This window comes from Vulpes vulpes, chromosome 1 (genome assembly GCF_048418805.1).
Source record: "Vulpes vulpes isolate BD-2025 chromosome 1, VulVul3, whole genome shotgun sequence".
In the NCBI taxonomy this organism is placed as follows: domain Eukaryota; kingdom Metazoa; phylum Chordata; class Mammalia; order Carnivora; family Canidae; genus Vulpes; species Vulpes vulpes.
Window position 1 is genome coordinate 104,810,876 of NC_132780.1, and position 18,819 is coordinate 104,829,694.

An 18,819-nucleotide genomic window follows, 5' to 3' on the forward strand; every position below is an offset into this window, starting at 1 on the left:
ATTAGCTGTGTGCCTGAGAGTTGGTAAAACTTAATAAATATGTTGCTTCTGTCTGCATTCCTTTTATCTATTTATGAACAGTTTCTACATAAGAAACTTGCTTCCTCAACCAAGTGAAGTCATTTGTTATTTCTCAACTATTTTTCACAGATGCTAGTGTAGTGCTTAATAAAATGTGTGGCTAATTGAACTAAATATGCTAGTCGGATATTTAACTAGGTAAGTTTTTGATAAACCAGAAAGAGAAAAACACAATTTTCAGAGAAATAAACAAAATACAAAAGTATAAGAAGATACCAAGCAGCATAAGGAAGTTACAGTTATTTACTAGAGCTCTTGTTACCTTGGCCTTCACACTGAAGGCCTTACCGAATTGTGAGCTATTTGGTGGCAAGTTAAACTGCCACACAAAAATCACATCCAAGGGGTTCCACGGGTACCAGGAACCACGTATTTACCTAGTTTGCTCTCAGATGCAGTTGGGCTCGGTGTGGTTTTATGTTTGGGACGTGGACGACGTGTTCTTGGTCGTTGTGATGTTTTGGGAGCTGAAGGAAGGAAACTGGTTAATGTTGTGTTATAATTCCAGAAACTCAAGAAAGGATGATACATGGCTCGAGGGTTTCTAAAATTTTGCTAGGTTTTCTAAGTCTTAATAAATTTGTCTCTTTGGTTTTAGAATTTTGTCATCTATATGTAAGAAGATTTGGTGGTTGGAGGGGGGTGCTGTCCACTGACAGTTCGAGAAAGAATATATAAAATTATTTAATAATCTAAAAATCTCATTATTATTGATGTGAGATTTTCAAAAAGGATCCTGACCCCAGAAACGCAGCATGTCTATATAAGGGAGAACCCAGGCCCCAGGCTTACCTGCTTTTAGGAGATTATACTTAGAAATTATACTTAGAAATTATTTGGTTTACACATACATCCCATTAAACATTAGAAAAAGCACATTTCGTTTCTTAAATTCATTGGTAGACAATAAAAATGCCCTGTCTTAATACAACCTTCTGTCAATGTCCACAGAAGTAAAATTGATGTGTATGAAGCAGCCACTCCTAATTGTATTTGAAATTCAGCTTTGCTACAGAACACTGAGCAGAATCACAGGCTCTGTAAAGCACTAATAGAGCTGGATAATACGCAAGATATATGCTCTATCCTAGGTGCATACAAGCTTAACCAAGCAACTAATCAAGTAACTTATTTTAAACATCTTCAATATTCAAAATGAAGACTATAGTTGAGTGACAAGGGAGGGCGATGAGAAAATCTTAGAAAAAGAAAACCCCTTGACCAAGATAATAACAGAATAGACTAGACAATGGGCAGAAAATGCACTTGCTTAAAGACATAAAAAGTCATTACCCAATGTTGTTGTGGGAGCCTCAGTTCTCAGAGTTACAGGTTCAAGGTCTGTGGCAGGAACTGACCAAAAGCAATAAACAATGGAGATTTAAGAAATATAGAAAAAGAAGGAAAATTATCTTTAAAACAAATCTTGTTTACCCTGTAATGTTTAAAAAGCATTTCTTAATGCTGTAAAAGTAGTATTTGGTCTCTAATTGACTATGCTCTGGTATCCATTTATCTCACAAAATAGATATACCTTTGTATTTTGCATTCTTATGAGGCCAGTGAAAAGCTTTTCTCTGTATTTCATTATCTGATACCAGCTACATTGGAAACTTGGTTCCAAAAACATCTCAGTTGCCTAATCTGTATTTTAATTTAATCTGAAAAACTGCAAAAGCTTCTGTCAGTATTTGGAAGGCTTTCACCACCATTGCTATTTGTTTTGAGGAATTGTGGCGGTGAGAATTTTTTAAAATGTTCTCAATTTGTCTGTTTATTGGACTTGTGTGACAGTCATGCAAAAGATAAACATGTGCCTTTTCTCCATAATAAATGGGGAACTCTTTCATACTCTTTCTCTTAATTCATTTATCTCAAATGAATAATTAGGAGATAATCATTCAAGTGGGCAGCAGATAATTAAGAGAAAGGTCTGAAGAATAATAATTCAACTTTTGTCTATATAAACAGGATTCCTGTAATTCTATAATATTCTGAAATGATTGAATTATACATATCTATGAAATTGTGATTTGTAACTCCTTGGATTTAAATTAGCATCTCCATTTGTCATTAAGTTCAGAAGGCTAAATGTAACATTAAAAATCTCATCATGAAAACACTGTGAGCTTTTGTATGAAGATTGCCTTTCACTAAGATAACACAGCAGAGTTGGTTTAAGCCACATCGGATATCTTCTGAATTAATGGAAAACATGGCCTACAGAAGAGATGAGGAAAGCGAACACAATAGGATGAAACAATATCCAAAACTGATTACCTTCAAACAAAAAAGGGAATCCCTGTTTTGCTTGGAAATCAGCGTTGCAAGATGAATTTTTCAACAGAAACATGCACGTGCATTTGAATAGTACAAAATTCAAGAGGAAAGGACTTTTGCAAGAAAGGGACAATTAGGTATTACCTCAAGCCCCAACCAGATTTTTAACTGCTCCTCTCCCATAACCATAAATTATACACACATAATAGCAAAAATCTCAAAGACTTCCTGGATTGCAGATGGTTGTGCTCTCAGTCCCTGTGACTTTCCTCAACATCAAGTGCTACAAGCAATCTGAATGCCTTTGAAGGTGATCAAAGGAAGAATGACATTCAGGGGTTATAAACTGAGCAGCAGAAGTAAGAATGCCTTTTGATATTGAAAATTTCCCTGTTGAAAATAATAAGCAATTTCTGGAAATGAATGAAAAGATGGTGAACGGCTGTTTTTTACATAAGAGAACACAACTCAGGACAGAGATGAGAGGTGAGCTCAGAAACATTGACCAAGAAGGAAGAGATCATTACCTACAGTTGGGGAGGGAGCTTCGGTCTCAAATGTAACAGGCTCAAAGACTGCATCATAAAAAAAATCAGATATAAGTAACAAAAATAAAGAAGTTTAAACTTTTAAGTGGTCATTGATGCTTAAATTCATAAGATATAGAATCTGGTTTATTCTAAGTTGATATAAATTGTCTTCTTCATAAGTTCTTCATAATATCTTCTTCATAATATCTCATATGAGAGATATTTTCTTACTAAACTAGACTTTTGTACTCATTGGAATCTTAGGAGAAGATGTCAATTGCAAAACAGTTGAAATTTTAGAACTCTTATATAAATACCTTTCTTCATAGGAAATCACTTAGGTAATAGTTACTGTTTAAAATGCCATTAAAGTATTTTAGAGGAAGCCAATTTCTGATTATGTGCCTAAAAAGCATGAACACAGTGTCAGCCTTCCCAGTCTTATCTAGTGGTGAATGCTGAAATCACTTTCAGGTATGTTCCAAATACAGAAAAAATCAGACTTCTACTCATTACACATCCAAACTCAATACACAAAGCCTAACAATGTTAACAAAATGGAATCTATCAGACCATCAGATATAAACCTCACTAACTTCCTACACATTGGTTTGTTCATTTCACAATTGGTGTTTTTACTTTGTAAAGATAACGAACAAAATCATGGTATTTGTGTTTCTATGCTTTATACAGTATGACAAATCATAAACATTTTCAACAACATTTCCAAAGGAAAAACTTCTTAAACTAAAGCATTGGCAATTATGTTTACCGGGTTTAGTTGGTGGCATATCTGGTTGTGCTGGGGTTTGGGGTTTAGGAAGTAATTGCTTTGGTGGTTTTGAATCTGAAGAAGAAAAGGTGCTATAATTAGTGTCATAGCAGAGCTGTGAATGTCAAGAGTAATGTTACTTACACTCTATTTTCCTAGTTATAGATCAAGGCAGTGAAAGTAGTGATTACCAGGCTGGATTTGAGGTGCATCTGGTCTATGTGTGGTTTTAGGTCTTTTGGATGGTTTTGATGCTAAAGAGAAAGGTATTAGAAATTAGCATAATGATCATGGCTGTAACTGTCATAATAAAGACACATATGCTTGAGTAAAGATACTATAAAATTTCACTGAATATACAACAAAATTAATTCCTGGGGTATGAGAAGGATGGGAAATGTGTCCATTTCTCCTGATTTTTCCAAAGTGAAAAGTCTTCAGGAAATGCTCAAAATGTGCCTTTGAGCAAAGTAATGAGAACTATAATAAAATTTCTTTCTATATAAGTAAATTCAAAGATGACAAGTACAATACTTCTATTTATTAGTTGTTAGGTTTTTCAACATAAAAATAGTAAAGTAGAAATTTGAAACTTGCTTAGGAGACCTGGAAAATAATCCATAAACACTTTAAATTATACAGAGGTTACATGGCTATAGATTTCTGGAATTTTCCAAAGTAAAGCAAATTTACTGTGAATGCTGAGAAATTATAATGAAATAGTAATAGTCAAATAACATTAGTACCCAAAACAATAAAACAAGTTTGGCACTTCTATTGTTCTCAAGTTATAAAGACCACGCTATTTTAACATTGAACTCTAGAACAAGAATAGTGTTTATGACTCTAGTTATCAAAATATACTCAAAAACATTCTTCAAAGAAACAGAAAGCTGAAGAAGCCATCATCATGCAGCTTTTTAAGAGGGAAAAGATCTTACAAGTTGAATGAGTAAAGCAATGAAATGATAATCACGGCACTGGAATAAAATTTTGCCATTTGCCAAGTCCAGGACGAGCACAGAAGTCCCTGGTCTGAGAAAGAGCAGAAGGTTTTCTCAACAGAAGGACATGGAAGGACAAAGGGTTTGTGGAGAACCAGGAAGTTCTGTCCAAGACCACAGAACTTCCTTAAAGAAGCACACAGGAAGGATTCTTCTAGAAGTCTCCTATCTTCAGGCTCTTCAGACCCAGATAGGAAACATGAGAAAAAGTATGGAATAAAATTGTGATGATGTGATGGAACTGCAGTCATGCCTGGGTGGAGAGTAGGAAAAGCAAAAGTGGCATTCCGTGAAAGCAACTGGAGGAGAGTGGAATTACCGACTGTGGGCATCAAGAGCTCCGGTTGTACCGTAGTGGGTTCCAGAACTATGGAAGCAAAAAGCAAGAACACTAATTATATCAAGAAGCAGCATCTTGAGGAAGGAGACAGTACTCTTCATTCCTCAACCCTATTTTGTGAATGTGATTTTCCCTTCCACTTTTCCCATTTATCCCTCTTCCTCTCCCACACCCCAGCTGCCATAAATATGCATCCTATGTGAGACTTTTAGGGTGCCCGACTTTAATAATCCAGTCCGGGGTGGGGCAGCCTACTGCTGTGTGCCTAATAGATACAAATGAAAAATAACAATGTATTATCAACATAGGATTGATGAGTAAATATAAAAGTCAACTATATTGGTTCTTAAAGCCCAACTATTTAGGTAGTAGGTAGCTACTGTATCAGAAGCCTCCATATTCCATTTTCTATGTTAACTGGAACCCTCAATGTCACATTTACCAGGTTTGGACTTGGGCACATCTGGACTAGGTGTGGTTTTAGGACGGGGGCGACGACCTGGTCGTTTGGTCTTTGGTGGAGCTGAAGAAAGAAAATTAGCTCATTAATACAAGAGCACTAGCTCTACAAACTGACAGTACATATATCATAGAAGCACATGTAACTCCTCTGGCTTATTGTGGGCATATATCCTTCTGTTTTGCAACTTTCTTTCAATCATTTACTCAGTTAAATGAGGTCTTGAATAATATATGTATATATATGTTAAAGACCTCCCTATTCTTTCCTTTGTAGAGCTGAGAGAAGGCAGTCTCCTGGAAGTTTTGAAGGTGTATGTTTAACAGGAACATGAAGAAAGGCACCTTTAAGGAGCCACTAGGGACACAAATTAAAATTTATTTGGCCTAACATTGAAAAGGAGTTTTCCATTTAGCATTATAAAGTTCACAAGTCAGCAGCATGTATAAAAAGGCTTTGAGTTCAGATATTACTTCAGGCAAGGCATCTCATTAAAAAATGAGATGCAGTTTATAAAACTAAAGAATTCGAATTTTTTTTTCTCTGCAAGTAAGAACAAAGAACACACACACACACTGATGGATATCAATAGATGAATCCATTAATGTGAGCCTGTTCCTCAAAATACTAGCAGTTAGGAAAAGAGGGAACAAAGGTCACTCACTCACTAACTGCATTACCTAATATTGCTGAAAGTTTGGTTTCCAGAGTTCCAGGTCCTTAGAGGGCATGAAAACCATCAAGAAGGAATAAAAAATCAAAGGAAAAATGATAAAATCTATTCTCGTATGAAAAAATCCTTAATTTCTAATTACAAAGTTGTGAGATTATATATAAATGGTGAGACTTTTTATCCATGTAAGACAGTCCTTTCTTAAATAGATTCACATGCTTTTAGACAAAATGAACAAAATGCAGTCTTGTCAGTTAAGTTTGGAAGGAGAAACGGAAAAAAACAAACAAACGAAGGCATGATTCTCATTTGGAAGACATGAATGCAATAAAGTGACCAACAGTTTGGGTTGTGAAGGAAAATATGGGTAATTGGCTGAGATGGCACCAGCAGAACAGTTTTTTTGCTCTCTTGAAGAAAAAGAAGCTATAAATATTGGGGTTCATTTTTCTGTTTCTCTTAATGAATTGCCTAGTAACCCATCAGGGTACTTAGATCTGGAAAGATCATACTACTTTTCAAGAAAACCTGCAAATGTTAGAGTTTTAAAAGATAAACACCTCTGAAAGTGAAAAGACAAAAATGTCTACAAACAGAGGAAAGCCAAGGTCCTCCACTGGAAACAACTAGGTTAAAAGGAGCCCAGGACACAGTACTCAAATAGGAGGAGGGACAATACAGAATGTGTCCAATCAAAATCAGTATGGCTTTCAGGGCTGTTCCAGAGCCTCTGCTTAGTTAGCACAAGCAAAGAGTATATTCTTCTGACCAAAATGGCTGAAATAAAGATCTGAAGAACTTAAGAAATTTTTAAAAGCCCAAGCTAAGGACGAAATTGCACATAATGAGTACTAAGGAAAGAGTTTTTTTCACTCAGTAAAGGAAACTTCATTACCCATCGTTGACTATGATGGTAATAGAGTCAGAGGTTCTGGGGCTATAATGAAACAAGTAGTATCACAGGCCATGCTGAAGATCACCATTTAAGACAAATTAAAGTCCTTTACTAGAAAAGCTGTTCTCTCACTGGTGAACAATCAGGTTCTGTGGTTTATTACACTAAAGATCAATCATCTCACATCCTTTCCACAATCCATAATAAAAGTAAGAATTGAGAATTCTGATTTTTCTTGTTGATTTTTAGCTATTTTTCCCTCTACCAAATAGTCTGAAGATTTCTCCTAGTGCCTGAGGAGATACTGTTTTAACCTCTCCAAGGTCATCCAAAGCATCCATCACCTGCCATTTTGTTTTCATGTAGAACGGTCAGGTTCACCCAAGGAAGTGGGAAGAGGTAACAGACCCATCAGACCTTTAGCCAGGTCTGAGATCTGTTGGTTTTGGATGATTTTTGCCTGTTGGATATGATACTCTTTCACACATACACACACAAAAAGGAGTAGGACATATGGTCTATAAAGGTAAAAAGGGCCACGAGTGTTCATATGGTGTTCCTCCTATTTACTAGCATTTATTGCTGATGAACAAACTGGTTTGTATATGAAATTTAGTCCATTCTGTTTAGCAAATCAAAGAAGTCAAAAAGTAATCTCAGATTTCATCAAACACTTAACAAATTAAATAATATTATTTAAGTATTCTGAAAGACAACAATCCCTCCTATGTTTTTCAAATTGGCAATAAGTAAATGATATTTCAAACTGAATATAGTTTGGTTACAATATCTGTTTATGCTTTTAAAAAGACCATCTAGTAGATTTCTTATTCTACAGAACAAAAAGAATTCTTTCAAGAAGAAAATAAAAAAGGAAATCAATTTTTGAAAAAATAAAAAGTGAAGATTCTTTGCCATTTTTTTTTCTTACAGAAAGAAATTAACTAATATGGCAGCCACTAACAAGAACTTAAATCATTTTGTTTCTTATATTTCTTATACTACATTTACCAGGATGACGTTTCTGGAATACGCTATGGAAAGATTTGAGAAAGTAAGTAGAGACTCTTTAGTATCTAAGGAAAGAGAATATCACAACGAATAGTGCAGGGAGAGAATTTTCATTTTTTCTAAAAGCAGCATATAATAGGCACAAGGTGTTCTGAAAAATGGTGCCATTCTTTAGTATGTCTGTAGCCAAAACATTGTTTTGGATTTCTCAAGAACTTATCCAGAAATAGATTAAAACAGATGAATGGCAAAGGCTGAAGTGATGTATCTGATTGAAGTACACATAACAACGCAAAAATTCTGTGTGTGTGTGTGTGTATGTAAGAGAGAGAAAATGGAGCATGGGAGGAGCCTGGATGTCTCAGATTCTACAGGAGAAAAGGATAAATAGTAAGTGTCAATACCTTAAATATAATTATCAAAAAAATCTTTATCTGAAAATAGTAAACAAAAATTCTTTTTGAAATTTTGAGGTTTTAATTCATGCTTTAATTTCTACAAAGTTGCCATCTGAAACTGAAAAAGTAAGTAAGATTTGTCATTTGTAGCATCTTACAGGATTTATAAAGATTAAATTTGGTGGTCTTAAGAATTTCATAAAGAAAAAATCTGTATTTTTGAGTTCCTGGCTGAAACTGAGACCAAAGAGTTATGGATCCTCATCAGTTAAGCTTCCAATTCACCTGCACATAGAAATATTGAAGTCAGGGTTTATTAAAAGCAAATACATCTTCTGACAAGATCTCCTCTATTTTATAATTTTAAGGTGTTACCGATAAAGGAATAAAAATGTTAAGTGGAAGGCAAACAACTATACCACTGACCTCAGCCCAAAAGAAAAATATACCTGGCCCACAGATTTGTGACTAACCATGAGAAAAATTTATCATTCTAGCCACCATGTCAGAGAACTATGTAAAAAGTGTCACAACAAAGTTAACGACTCAGTATGAAGGAAGCAATTCTCATGGTATGAGGCAGACAAGTTGGGACATGCTGGATGGTGGGATTTTCAAGAAAGCAGTGGATTATGCTTATAAAACAAGCCAAACCCAATGTGGGTTTTTATTCGTTATTTTAACCTCAAAGGAAAACCAAAGGAAAAGCAATCTGCATGGAAAGTGAAATGGAAAAATAGCAGAGTGTGAGGACAGGGCTGGGGAAGGCAATGAATCACTGAAGTAAAAAAAGCTTTTAGTGGTTTATTTGCTCTCCTGAACCTTGGCTAGCAACAGAAATCTTCTGCAGAGCTATCTTGGTGGCCTGCCCCAGAGTAAAAATAAATACATTTTTAAAAGCTAGAACCCAAGCCCTGGTTTGCAGAGATCTGTTACTCTGTGTTGCTCAGACCATTCAACGTCAACTCCAGTTGGTGTCAAGTTAGGCGCAGATTCTGAAGCAGTAATACTTGATTCCAGGGGGAAAAGCATGGCTATTCTTAGGTGAGCAGAAGGCAGAAACCAGAGGAATATAAAATCATTAGCTTCCAAATAATTTGTCACATGTTAAAAGGAAATGTCAAACACCCTAGAATGATAAGAACACATCCTCTCCCCTTATTTGTATTAATGAATTTCTTTTAAACCTTCCTTTAGAAACCACTGAAATTACTAATATAACTAATGATTTTTAAACCATTAAGAACATCTGAAGATTTTTTTTTGCTATTTTCATATTTTATCTTGTAATAACAGAAATACTTAGATTGGAGAGACATTTATTTAAGTTTGGTGGTCTAAATATATGGTAATATTTCTCAATCTGCCTGGTAGTAGCCCTCTATCCAAAGTATAACTTAAGTATAACGGTTATTATCTTATTCCAAAGCCCTCTAAGCATGATTGTTAAATAAATGTACATTAAACCCTCTCTCATATAGCTGTCAGAGTTCTTTGATTTAAACTTCTAGGGTTCTTGAGTTTGATTAACTATACTTCTTTCTCCAAATAACCCCTCTGAGTAAGAGTACTTCATTCCATTTCTCTCACTTGGAAACCTCACTGATGTTCTCAGCGTCAACTACACTCCCTTCGCCTAATCCCTAATTTCCTTCCGTTTAACACCTACACCTGGAACTCTCACACTTCCTTTTTCTTTTCTTTCTTAAATATTTTATTTATTTATTCATGAGACACACAGAGAGAGGCAGAGACATCGGCAGAAGGAGAAGAAGGCTCCCTCTGGGTAGCCTGATGCGGCACTCGATCCCAGGACCCTGGGGTCATGACCTGAGCCGCTCAACCACTGAGCCACCCAGGTGCCCCTCACTGCCTCTTTAAAGGAAGTCATGAGAATTCTTTTTCTGAGCAGTTACAATTTTCTTCCTTACCCATTTCTCTGTAAAAAAAAAAAAAAAATCATGTCCACTGAAGTAGAAAATCTTTTGTTTTGATAATCCTACTTTGTAAACACCCATTAATGAAAAATCCATTGGACATGATAGGGAGAAAAATCCTGGAGCTAAGGGCTTAAAATTTGGATGAAAATGATTGTAGTGACAGAGTTCCTGTGTGTAAGGGGATACTTAGAAGTCAACATTTAAAGTGCTATATAGATTCTGGATAGATAGAAAAAAAAACAAAAGTTTGGTCATTCAATATGTCCTGCAATCTATATGCAGGGGATTGTCTCTGTTTTTAGTTACTTAAATAGAATAAGCTCTCTGCAAAAGAGCCTGCTTTTCTTTAGCAAAAAATCATTATTATCTCCTGAGAAGTAAACAAAAGTCAGTGTTCAGAAATCAGCTTCATTTCAGAGGGAAGTCATGGAGCATTAGGAAAATACGATCCTTTCTAATCCTGCAGCTGGAGAACTGAGAAGCCCTATAACAAGGGCAGAGTTTTTAGGGGATGGAAACACTTCTCCTTTTTCAGGCTGAAAGGCTATTGTTTAGTGTGATCAGAATTCCAGTCAACTTTGGTATTGGAAACTATTTCATAGTCCTAGACAAGGGAGTCCTCAATCACTCCCATCCCTCTATTTCTGTATTTTCTCTGTGATGGTCATGAACATAATGATCCACCCAACAGCTGAGAGCAACGCTGTGATAATATCAAAGGGGTTGGTTATAATGACATCATTTCATTGCATTTTTGCACTTTCCACGGAAAATCTGTATCAAATAACAAAATCCAAATGACAAGTCCTTGCTCCAATGAGTGGCATGAAACAATTTTTCAACCCTACTTTTGGAATTAAAAAAAAAAAAAGTTCAGGGTAATTACCAGGTTTGGTGTATGTCACTTCTGGGATGAGAGGAATTTTAGGTTTCAAAGAAATAAATTGTGTTTTACTGGGAGCTGGAAAAGTAAAGAGAATAATCAACAAATCAATATTTAGGCATTTCAGTGTCTAAAACCACAAAAGGAAATCTATAACTAGAATGAACCCATCATCTTGGAAGGTTTTTGGAAATATTCCTTTGAAAGAATATTTCACAGGCCAGCATTTAATGGAAATACAGTGACAAATTTTCATTTGGTTTGAAAAAAACACTTTAAGAGTATATTTGAACAGAAATAGCATTGCTACAAAGCCACAACTACACAAAGAAAATTAATCCATTATTTTAAAAAATCAGTATACTCATTTTGCACCCTTACTTCACATTTCTCAGCCACATCCAAGTCTTTAAGAACTAGAAAACAGGCATGTTTTAAAATTAATAATCACTGATAGGTATGCCATGATCTACATTATAAAGAAATTCTACTAACATCCTAATAGAATACTGTTTTTCCAAATGAAGTTCAGAGTTGAACGTGAGGGTCTCCTTAAAAAAAAAATGTAGGACTGTGTTTGAGACTCAAATAAAATGACTGAAGGAAGAGGAGGAATCAGCAGTGGTCTGCCAGCGTTCCAAGGTACAGGATAATATCTGATGCTCAGTTCAGAAGCACGGACTATGGGCAACGATCCAAAACCATGAAAGCCACAGAGCTGTCATACTTTATGAGATTCTCAATATTATCAAAATGATCCAATAAGAACAGAAACTGAGACATTACATAAAAGCTAAGGACCTGGATTTTCATGGTAAAATGAAGTAACACGTCTACCAAGGACATATCATTACCCAGTGTTGTCCATGTAGATTCAGGGCTTTTAGGAATTTTAGATGTAATTGTTCCAGGACTTGTGGTTCTTTCTGGTGATGGAAAGGAATAAAAAAAAAGTAAGATATCCTAGAGACAATAAAAAGATATAGTCCCAAGAAGAACTGGATGACCCTTTTGAAATCCTGCCATATTTAGCTGTCAGTATTTACAAACTCAGTGAGTAAAAGTTTTGGGATAGTTTCTAAGTTCAGTCATAATAGTAAGGCTATAAAAAAACTGTATTTATTCTACCATAGAATAAGCAAAACTTGATTTGTTGAGCAAAATTCTGAGTGTATTATTTGGCAATGAAAAAATTACTTCCAGATAAGCTACCTGTACCATGCAAATTCGTGCCATAATGTATTTTGTTCCCTCCTTCTTCTAATTTGTCTACACCTATACATATTTTGAGACTTACATCCTCAACTCTGAGCTTCCACCTAAGTATTGTATAGTCTTATAAGTAGATTGCATAGTTTTATGTTGAGCTCTCCTTCTTGCTGTATGATCATTCTAAGATTATAAGCAATTGAAAAGTCGGAGTCATGGTCTCTCCTCTCAGCCACTGCCCCAGTTCAAAGCTGAAACAAGAACTGTCAGCCTAATAAACACCTAAATATACATGCATATAAAGGAAATGAATTACCCAATATATCTTACTCTTTAACCCTGTGACGTTAGGACTTATTTCTTGGTTTATACCAAGATTCCCATGCAAGAATATCACTGACATAATTTTCAATAAAGTCGTATTGAAAAATTTATTTCTTTATTTTGAATTATTCATCTTCAGTTAATTTCAAATTTTATAAAGACATTTTGACCTATAGAATCATATAACCTCTTTTTGTGATAAGGAGATAGACATTCTCTATTTGGAATTAAATATCCTAAGAGATTAAGGAGGCAGTTATTTACCAGGTTTGGTTCTTGGTGTTTTAGGCCTGATGCGTCGTTTAGGTGTAGAAGGGATAGATGTAGTTTGCTGGGCAGCTGAAAGAAGATTTAATATAGCTTTGATAAATGATATTTTGCAGGGGCCAATCAGGTGATAACTGTAAATTTGTAAACTTCTTGAGTCCAAGAATTACTTTTTATTTCTTTGTTTGATAAATTGTCTATATGAAAATTGAAGGTATACTGTTGAGTTTTTAAATGTACTGGGAAATGGGCACTCTTGAGGGAATTAGGCCACAAGGTATAGTTAAGAACTCAAAAGACAATTTATTGAACAATAGGGGAGAAGCACAAATATTTGGGATTTAGAGAATGGAAGTTCAGAAATTCTTTAATTCTGTAGCTCATGACTAACGTCACTAGAAGTTAATAGTTAATGGACTTCATTATTTTAATAATTTTCTATTATAGAATGTAGGCTGTGTTTTCTCTTACCCATCTTTCTTTGTGCTCTTTTTATTTTGGGCTCTTTGTATTTAGACTACTTTGAGAAAAATACTCTGACCAGGTGGTATCTAATTGGGCTAAATAGGAGGGAATCTATTCCAAAATAATTATCATGTCAATTCTATTGCTATTTTCTGGTTGGCAGAGTTGAAAGGATTGCAGAAAGAAAATAATTCTTTAAATATATGGACACCAAGATTATGAAAAGTCTTTGAGAATTATCACAAGGCAAAGTATGATCGATAACCCAGTTCTTGGAAGAATTTCATGGTAGAGAATGAAGGGAAATATTTACTACTGAAAATATTCTGGAGGTCCAACAAAACTGATCATTTTCTTGTCACTTTATCTGCTCTTTCGAAGTACACAACCACAAAAATGTCATTAGTTACCAGGTGTTGTAGGTGGCATTTCAGGACTGGTAAAGATTTCCAGTATTTGAGGAACAAATGGTGTTTCACTCGGAGCTGAAAACACAAACACCCCACCCATCAAGTAATTCTGGTTATAATGAGGTATTTTAGAAGTTTTAACATGCTTTTAGATGGTATTATAAAGCACATGCTACAAATACATGATTAAGAATGAAAAATGCATGTAGTCTTGAAAGCTGGTGGATAAAATAATGATTTAAAGAAGAGAAAAGGTCAGAATGATAATTGTTCAGTGGCTGACTCCGGGAAGGCTCAATGCATGGAAGAGAGGTGATACAGGCCACAGACACATGAGATGGGATGATATGGATGATGAAGAGGTCCATGCAGTTTTCAAAGCTTTTCATTCCTTTAAGGATGAAAAAAATGATGATCTATTATAGCTCGAGAGAGAGAGAGAGAGAAAGAGAATGCCCAAAATGAATATAAGATGCCTTCATTACAGGGAAAAAAATATATTCAGAAGTAAGAATGAAATAAATGATTAGATGTGATGGAATGAAATGGTCATTTGGAAGAATGGCATTCACATGGATTTTCTTTTGATGGAAAACAAAGTAGGATTTTTCTGTTAAAAACATTACCCAGTGTTGCCCTTGGCTGTTCAAGAGTTCTAGAAGTTTTAGGTGGGACAGAATCCAGAAATGGATCACTTGTTGCTGTTGGAATAAATGTCAACATTTATAAAAGCAGAAGGCCCCAAGAATAAAATACAAATTCATGAGTAATAAATTATGCCTCACATGGGGAAAAGTATTAAGAACACGTAAAAGAGTGCCGACCAACATTTTTAAACTAGTGATTCATTAGGAGCTGAAGATTAACTCATTTTGAAAAACATACATACTTTAAACATTAAAAACCATGAAAAAGACAACATTGCATATATTCAACTTGTTTTCAACTAGTTTTTCCGGTTTCTCACCTTTGTTTCTTAACTACTAGCTGAACCTACCCTTAGCATTCTATTCCATTTCTTTCCTTATTTTCTGCTTCTATTTAGAATTGTTTGCCTTTATCATGGCACAAATAATGCACAGATAAGGCGAAACATGCAAAAAATATCAGATATATATCTATGTCTAGCAGAGACCAGTCATATTTACTCCACATCTCTCAGAGTACCTAATTTAGTAAGTGCTTATAAAACACTTGCTAAAAGGAATAATTAGATTGGGCTAAACTTCTTTGTAGAAGGATTAGTAAGTGAAAGTCAAAGATTAGACCCAACTGAACTTCCATAAACAAACGAATGACATGATTGCTCTAGGGCAGGATTTCTCACCTCAGCACCACTGTCATTTAGGGCTGGATAACTAACTTGTTGGGTGGGGAGCTGACCTGTACATTGCAGGGGTTGGCAGGTATCCCTGGTCTCTACCCACTAGGGGTCAGTACCACCTTCCCCAGTGTGACGATCAAAAATGTTTCTAGCCTTTGCCAAATGCCTCTTGGGGGGAAAGAGAGAAAAGTAATCCCCGTTTGAGAACCACTGCTCTACAGAAACCTCTCCAAGAATCTAAACCTTTTTAGGATGATATTGATAATAGCACAATAGGCCATTCCATGACCTTGGCTCAGTGGCATCCAACTCTATCTGTCCCTCTCACAGGTGTCAGAGCTTGTTATTGATGCGCATAAAGGAATAATTGCTCAACTGAGAAATGGGTAGAGCTCATCTCCCTGACACAGACTGCCACTTCTCCCCTGCAGAATTCTAAAGAGCGTGCTTTCTCATGCTGCAAAAATTAGAGAAAGAACTAGGTGCAGTGCTCTCAGAGTATCTGGCATTCAAAGAAAGACTTGAGAAGCTGGATATACCTGTATGGGGCTCTGACATTTCAGGCTCATCTGATGGCGTAGGGCTTGAGAAAACATCGTAAGTTGCTTTTAAGAGAAAAGGTAAAACAAAAGAGAAGATGTTAATTTTGATTAATTTTAAAAGATTTCATGACATAATTTAATGCTGGTTACAAGAGAGTCTTACATAGGTGCTAGTGAGTTTTGGCTCTGGGCTACTGGTCTTGTCACTACCACGCCAGCCATCACTAAGACTTCCCTCCAGTCTTTCCCTGATCTAAAGGCTTTTCCACAGTGAGTCCCAACACTGGCCTCAAGGGTAATGTGCACGTAGTGCTGTATATTTACAATGAAGTAGTGCCAGCTCTAAATCAAAGAGCTTCAAAGAGTATAAACATATATGAGTCAGAAGCAATTTGAGCAGAGATTTCCAAAGAAGGAAAGAGCAGTCACATTGAAGCTCTTTGCATCGAGGCTACTGCTTAGTCTTCCTACCTAGTAAAAGTACCATCATGGAACCTTATGTTTGGACAGGACTTTTTCAGTTGGCACAGCACTGTCTCACGACTCGGCTTACTTAACCCTCTCAACATCCCTGAGAAACAGGTGAGGTAGAAATCATCCCTATTTTTCCAGATAATGGGGTGTTATCTCTTGTTTTCCAGAAACAAAGTTGAGATTTCATGGTGGCCAAGATATTTGCCAGGGGTCCCACACTGGAATTGTTGAGTTTGGCAGATTTTCCATCCCGTTAACAGGGCCAGGGAGAGTGAGTGAGTTAAGACCAGTCCTCTCCTCTTGCACCACGCCTCCTGCCACTTTAGCTAGAAGCAGCTTTCTTTCTACATTCCTTGTAGCCCTTCTACAGTCTAGGTGGATTTTAGGACCAATTTCATAGTCTATGTGGGATAAAGAAAGCAGGGCAGCCTTAAAAAAAAAAAAACAGTTGGTTTTAACACAGGGATAAATTTCATGTCCACGTAAGAGTTGACTGCAGGCAAAAACAGCACCAAAATAAAGATGTTCTTCTTTTCTGCACAAAGAGCTGTCACCATGGTAAGGAGAGGTGTAGAGAAAGCATGAATTGTTATGAGGTAGATACTACTTTCCTTACCCATTCAAAATGGCTGTGTAGAAATAAACTAGAAAGGCAGGAATTCACAGGAAAATTTACTCAGCAGGGTTACTTGTACTTCCATGACACGGTAGTGATTTTGAACCAGTGCTAGCTGAAGGCCTACGAAAGGTAATATCCCACCGTGTGACACACTCTGAGACGCAGAGAGGGCGGCTTGCATTGCACCACACATGAAAGAAGCGGGAAAGAGATTTCAATTTGGGAAGGACTATCTTTGCAAAATCTTCAAAACCAGAACATTATGAGTCATGAAAATGTTCTAAGGGTAAATCTATGACATAGTCATGCAAAGTTCTCTTGCACCTAGCTACAGTTTTTAATGATTAACCTGTTCTTTTTTTTTTTTTTTAATATTTTATTTAGTTGAGAGAGAGCACATGAGCAGGGGTGGTGGGCACAGAGGGAGGGGAGAGGGAGAAGCAGGCTCCCCAGGACTCCAAGATCAAGACTTAAGCCAAAGGGGGATGTTTATCTGACTGAGCCCTCCAGGCACCCCAAGAATGGTTAACCTTTTAAAGGACAAAACTGCTGGCAGTTGCTGATCTGAGACTCCCTTTAAGCCAATTTTAAGTTATGGATCTAGCAAAGTCAGCTCTATCTGATTCTACACAAGTTAGGAAAACGTTATCGACTTCTATTTAAATTTCTCATGCCAGAGATTATGAATAAATAGCTTGATTTTTAATATTTTTAAATATTTTTATATTGTTGCTTTCTTTTGGAAAATGCCACAACCTTTACCCTAAGTCCCACATTCCCCTTCTATCCCTATCTATTCCCTTCTTCTGTTAAGAAACAGCTTTCTTAGATTCTGTACTTTTTGTCCCAAGAGATTTTTTTTTTTTACCCTCATTCTACTTCTTCTCTATATTTACAATTCCCTTTTATTCTGCAGGTTCCAAGCCAGGCTGGCATTTTCCCTCATGTTGTCCTTAGAAGGTACAATACTGGAGAGAGAAGCCTCCCTTCTATCATCCTCTGGCCTTTGTGGCTCATGTTGGGAAGTTCCCAAATGTCAGGGACCTCTTATTTCCAAACATTTTCTCAAATATGTTTAAGATTAAAATAACACATCTGCTAAGAGGCTTGGTCCCTGCTATTTCTATTTCTGGAGTCTCTGAGAGTTGAGTAAGTTAAGAACAAGAGGGCTAACAACTCACAGACACAACTTCTGGAAGTTTTCTGTTGTTTGGGCAGCTTTGAGAGACACACCACCACCATCTCACTTGACTCATGAATTAGACATGCTTTTTTGACTTGAAGTACTAGATGTCAGAGGACAGAACAGTGTCAAAAATGGAGTTCTCTAAAAATCAACAGCCCTTAATTGTTTTACAAAATTCCTACATATTTCTATACCAGAGTGAAATGTGTGAAGTGGTTAGACATCCCTGGCTTTTTAAAAGGCTACTCCAGCTATAAAAGAGATAGACAGCTGAGAGTTAAGAGCAAACCCTTCTATTTCTTAGATACTGAGTATCTAGAAATAGTACTCTAATGGTGCACTATTAGATGTTTAGAGGCAAACATCTTCTATCACCAATGTTTACTTTAGTGGGTGAAATGCTCCTATTTGACAGTAAGCACATTCTCTAATCTTGCATTCGCAGAACATAAATGGGACCAATTACGGTTGCAGGACCAATCTAATGCAAGTAAAATAGGTAGTTCAATTCAAAGGTTAGAAAAAGCAATTATTAACTTTCTCTCAAAAAAACAGTAATGACTTAGCATAATCAAATTTTGCTTTTGTATTTTTCAGAGAAGATATTAGTATGAAATAAGCTACACTGCCATTTGCTCACAACTCCCTAAAACGACCTTTGTTAAATTGTTTTGTTGGTTGTACATTTTTAGTTTTTAAAACCTGGTTAGATGCAAATTCCATCATCAAAAT

The 18,819-nt window shown here is 36.0% G+C and overlaps 1 protein-coding gene across 50 annotated transcripts in view; it reads right to left on the reverse strand.

Annotated features, from left to right (window-relative positions):
- Positions 1–18,819, reverse strand: part of ABI3BP (ABI family member 3 binding protein) — a 223,318-nt gene that overhangs the window by 85,584 nt on the left and 118,915 nt on the right. For 27 of the 50 annotated variants that reach the window (XM_025989952.2, XM_072721902.1, XM_072721888.1 and 24 more), the window contains 13 exons: positions 15,806–15,871; positions 14,569–14,643; positions 13,943–14,017; positions 13,065–13,139; positions 12,122–12,193; positions 11,271–11,345; positions 5,450–5,530; positions 4,987–5,034; positions 3,855–3,917; positions 3,664–3,738; positions 2,889–2,936; positions 1,375–1,434; positions 459–548 (listed from right to left, as the gene is read on the reverse strand). In XM_025989952.2, coding sequence (XP_025845737.1) covers positions 459–548; positions 1,375–1,434; positions 2,889–2,936; positions 3,664–3,738; positions 3,855–3,917; positions 4,987–5,034; positions 5,450–5,530; positions 11,271–11,345; positions 12,122–12,193; positions 13,065–13,139; positions 13,943–14,017; positions 14,569–14,643; positions 15,806–15,871 — 903 coding nt within the window. The remainder of the gene's footprint in view (positions 1–458; positions 549–1,374; positions 1,435–2,888; positions 2,937–3,663; positions 3,739–3,854; positions 3,918–4,986; positions 5,035–5,449; positions 5,531–11,270; positions 11,346–12,121; positions 12,194–13,064; positions 13,140–13,942; positions 14,018–14,568; positions 14,644–15,805; positions 15,872–18,819) is intronic. The other 23 variants (XM_072722113.1, XM_072722071.1, XM_072721974.1 and 20 more) reach the window with 4 other exon arrangements.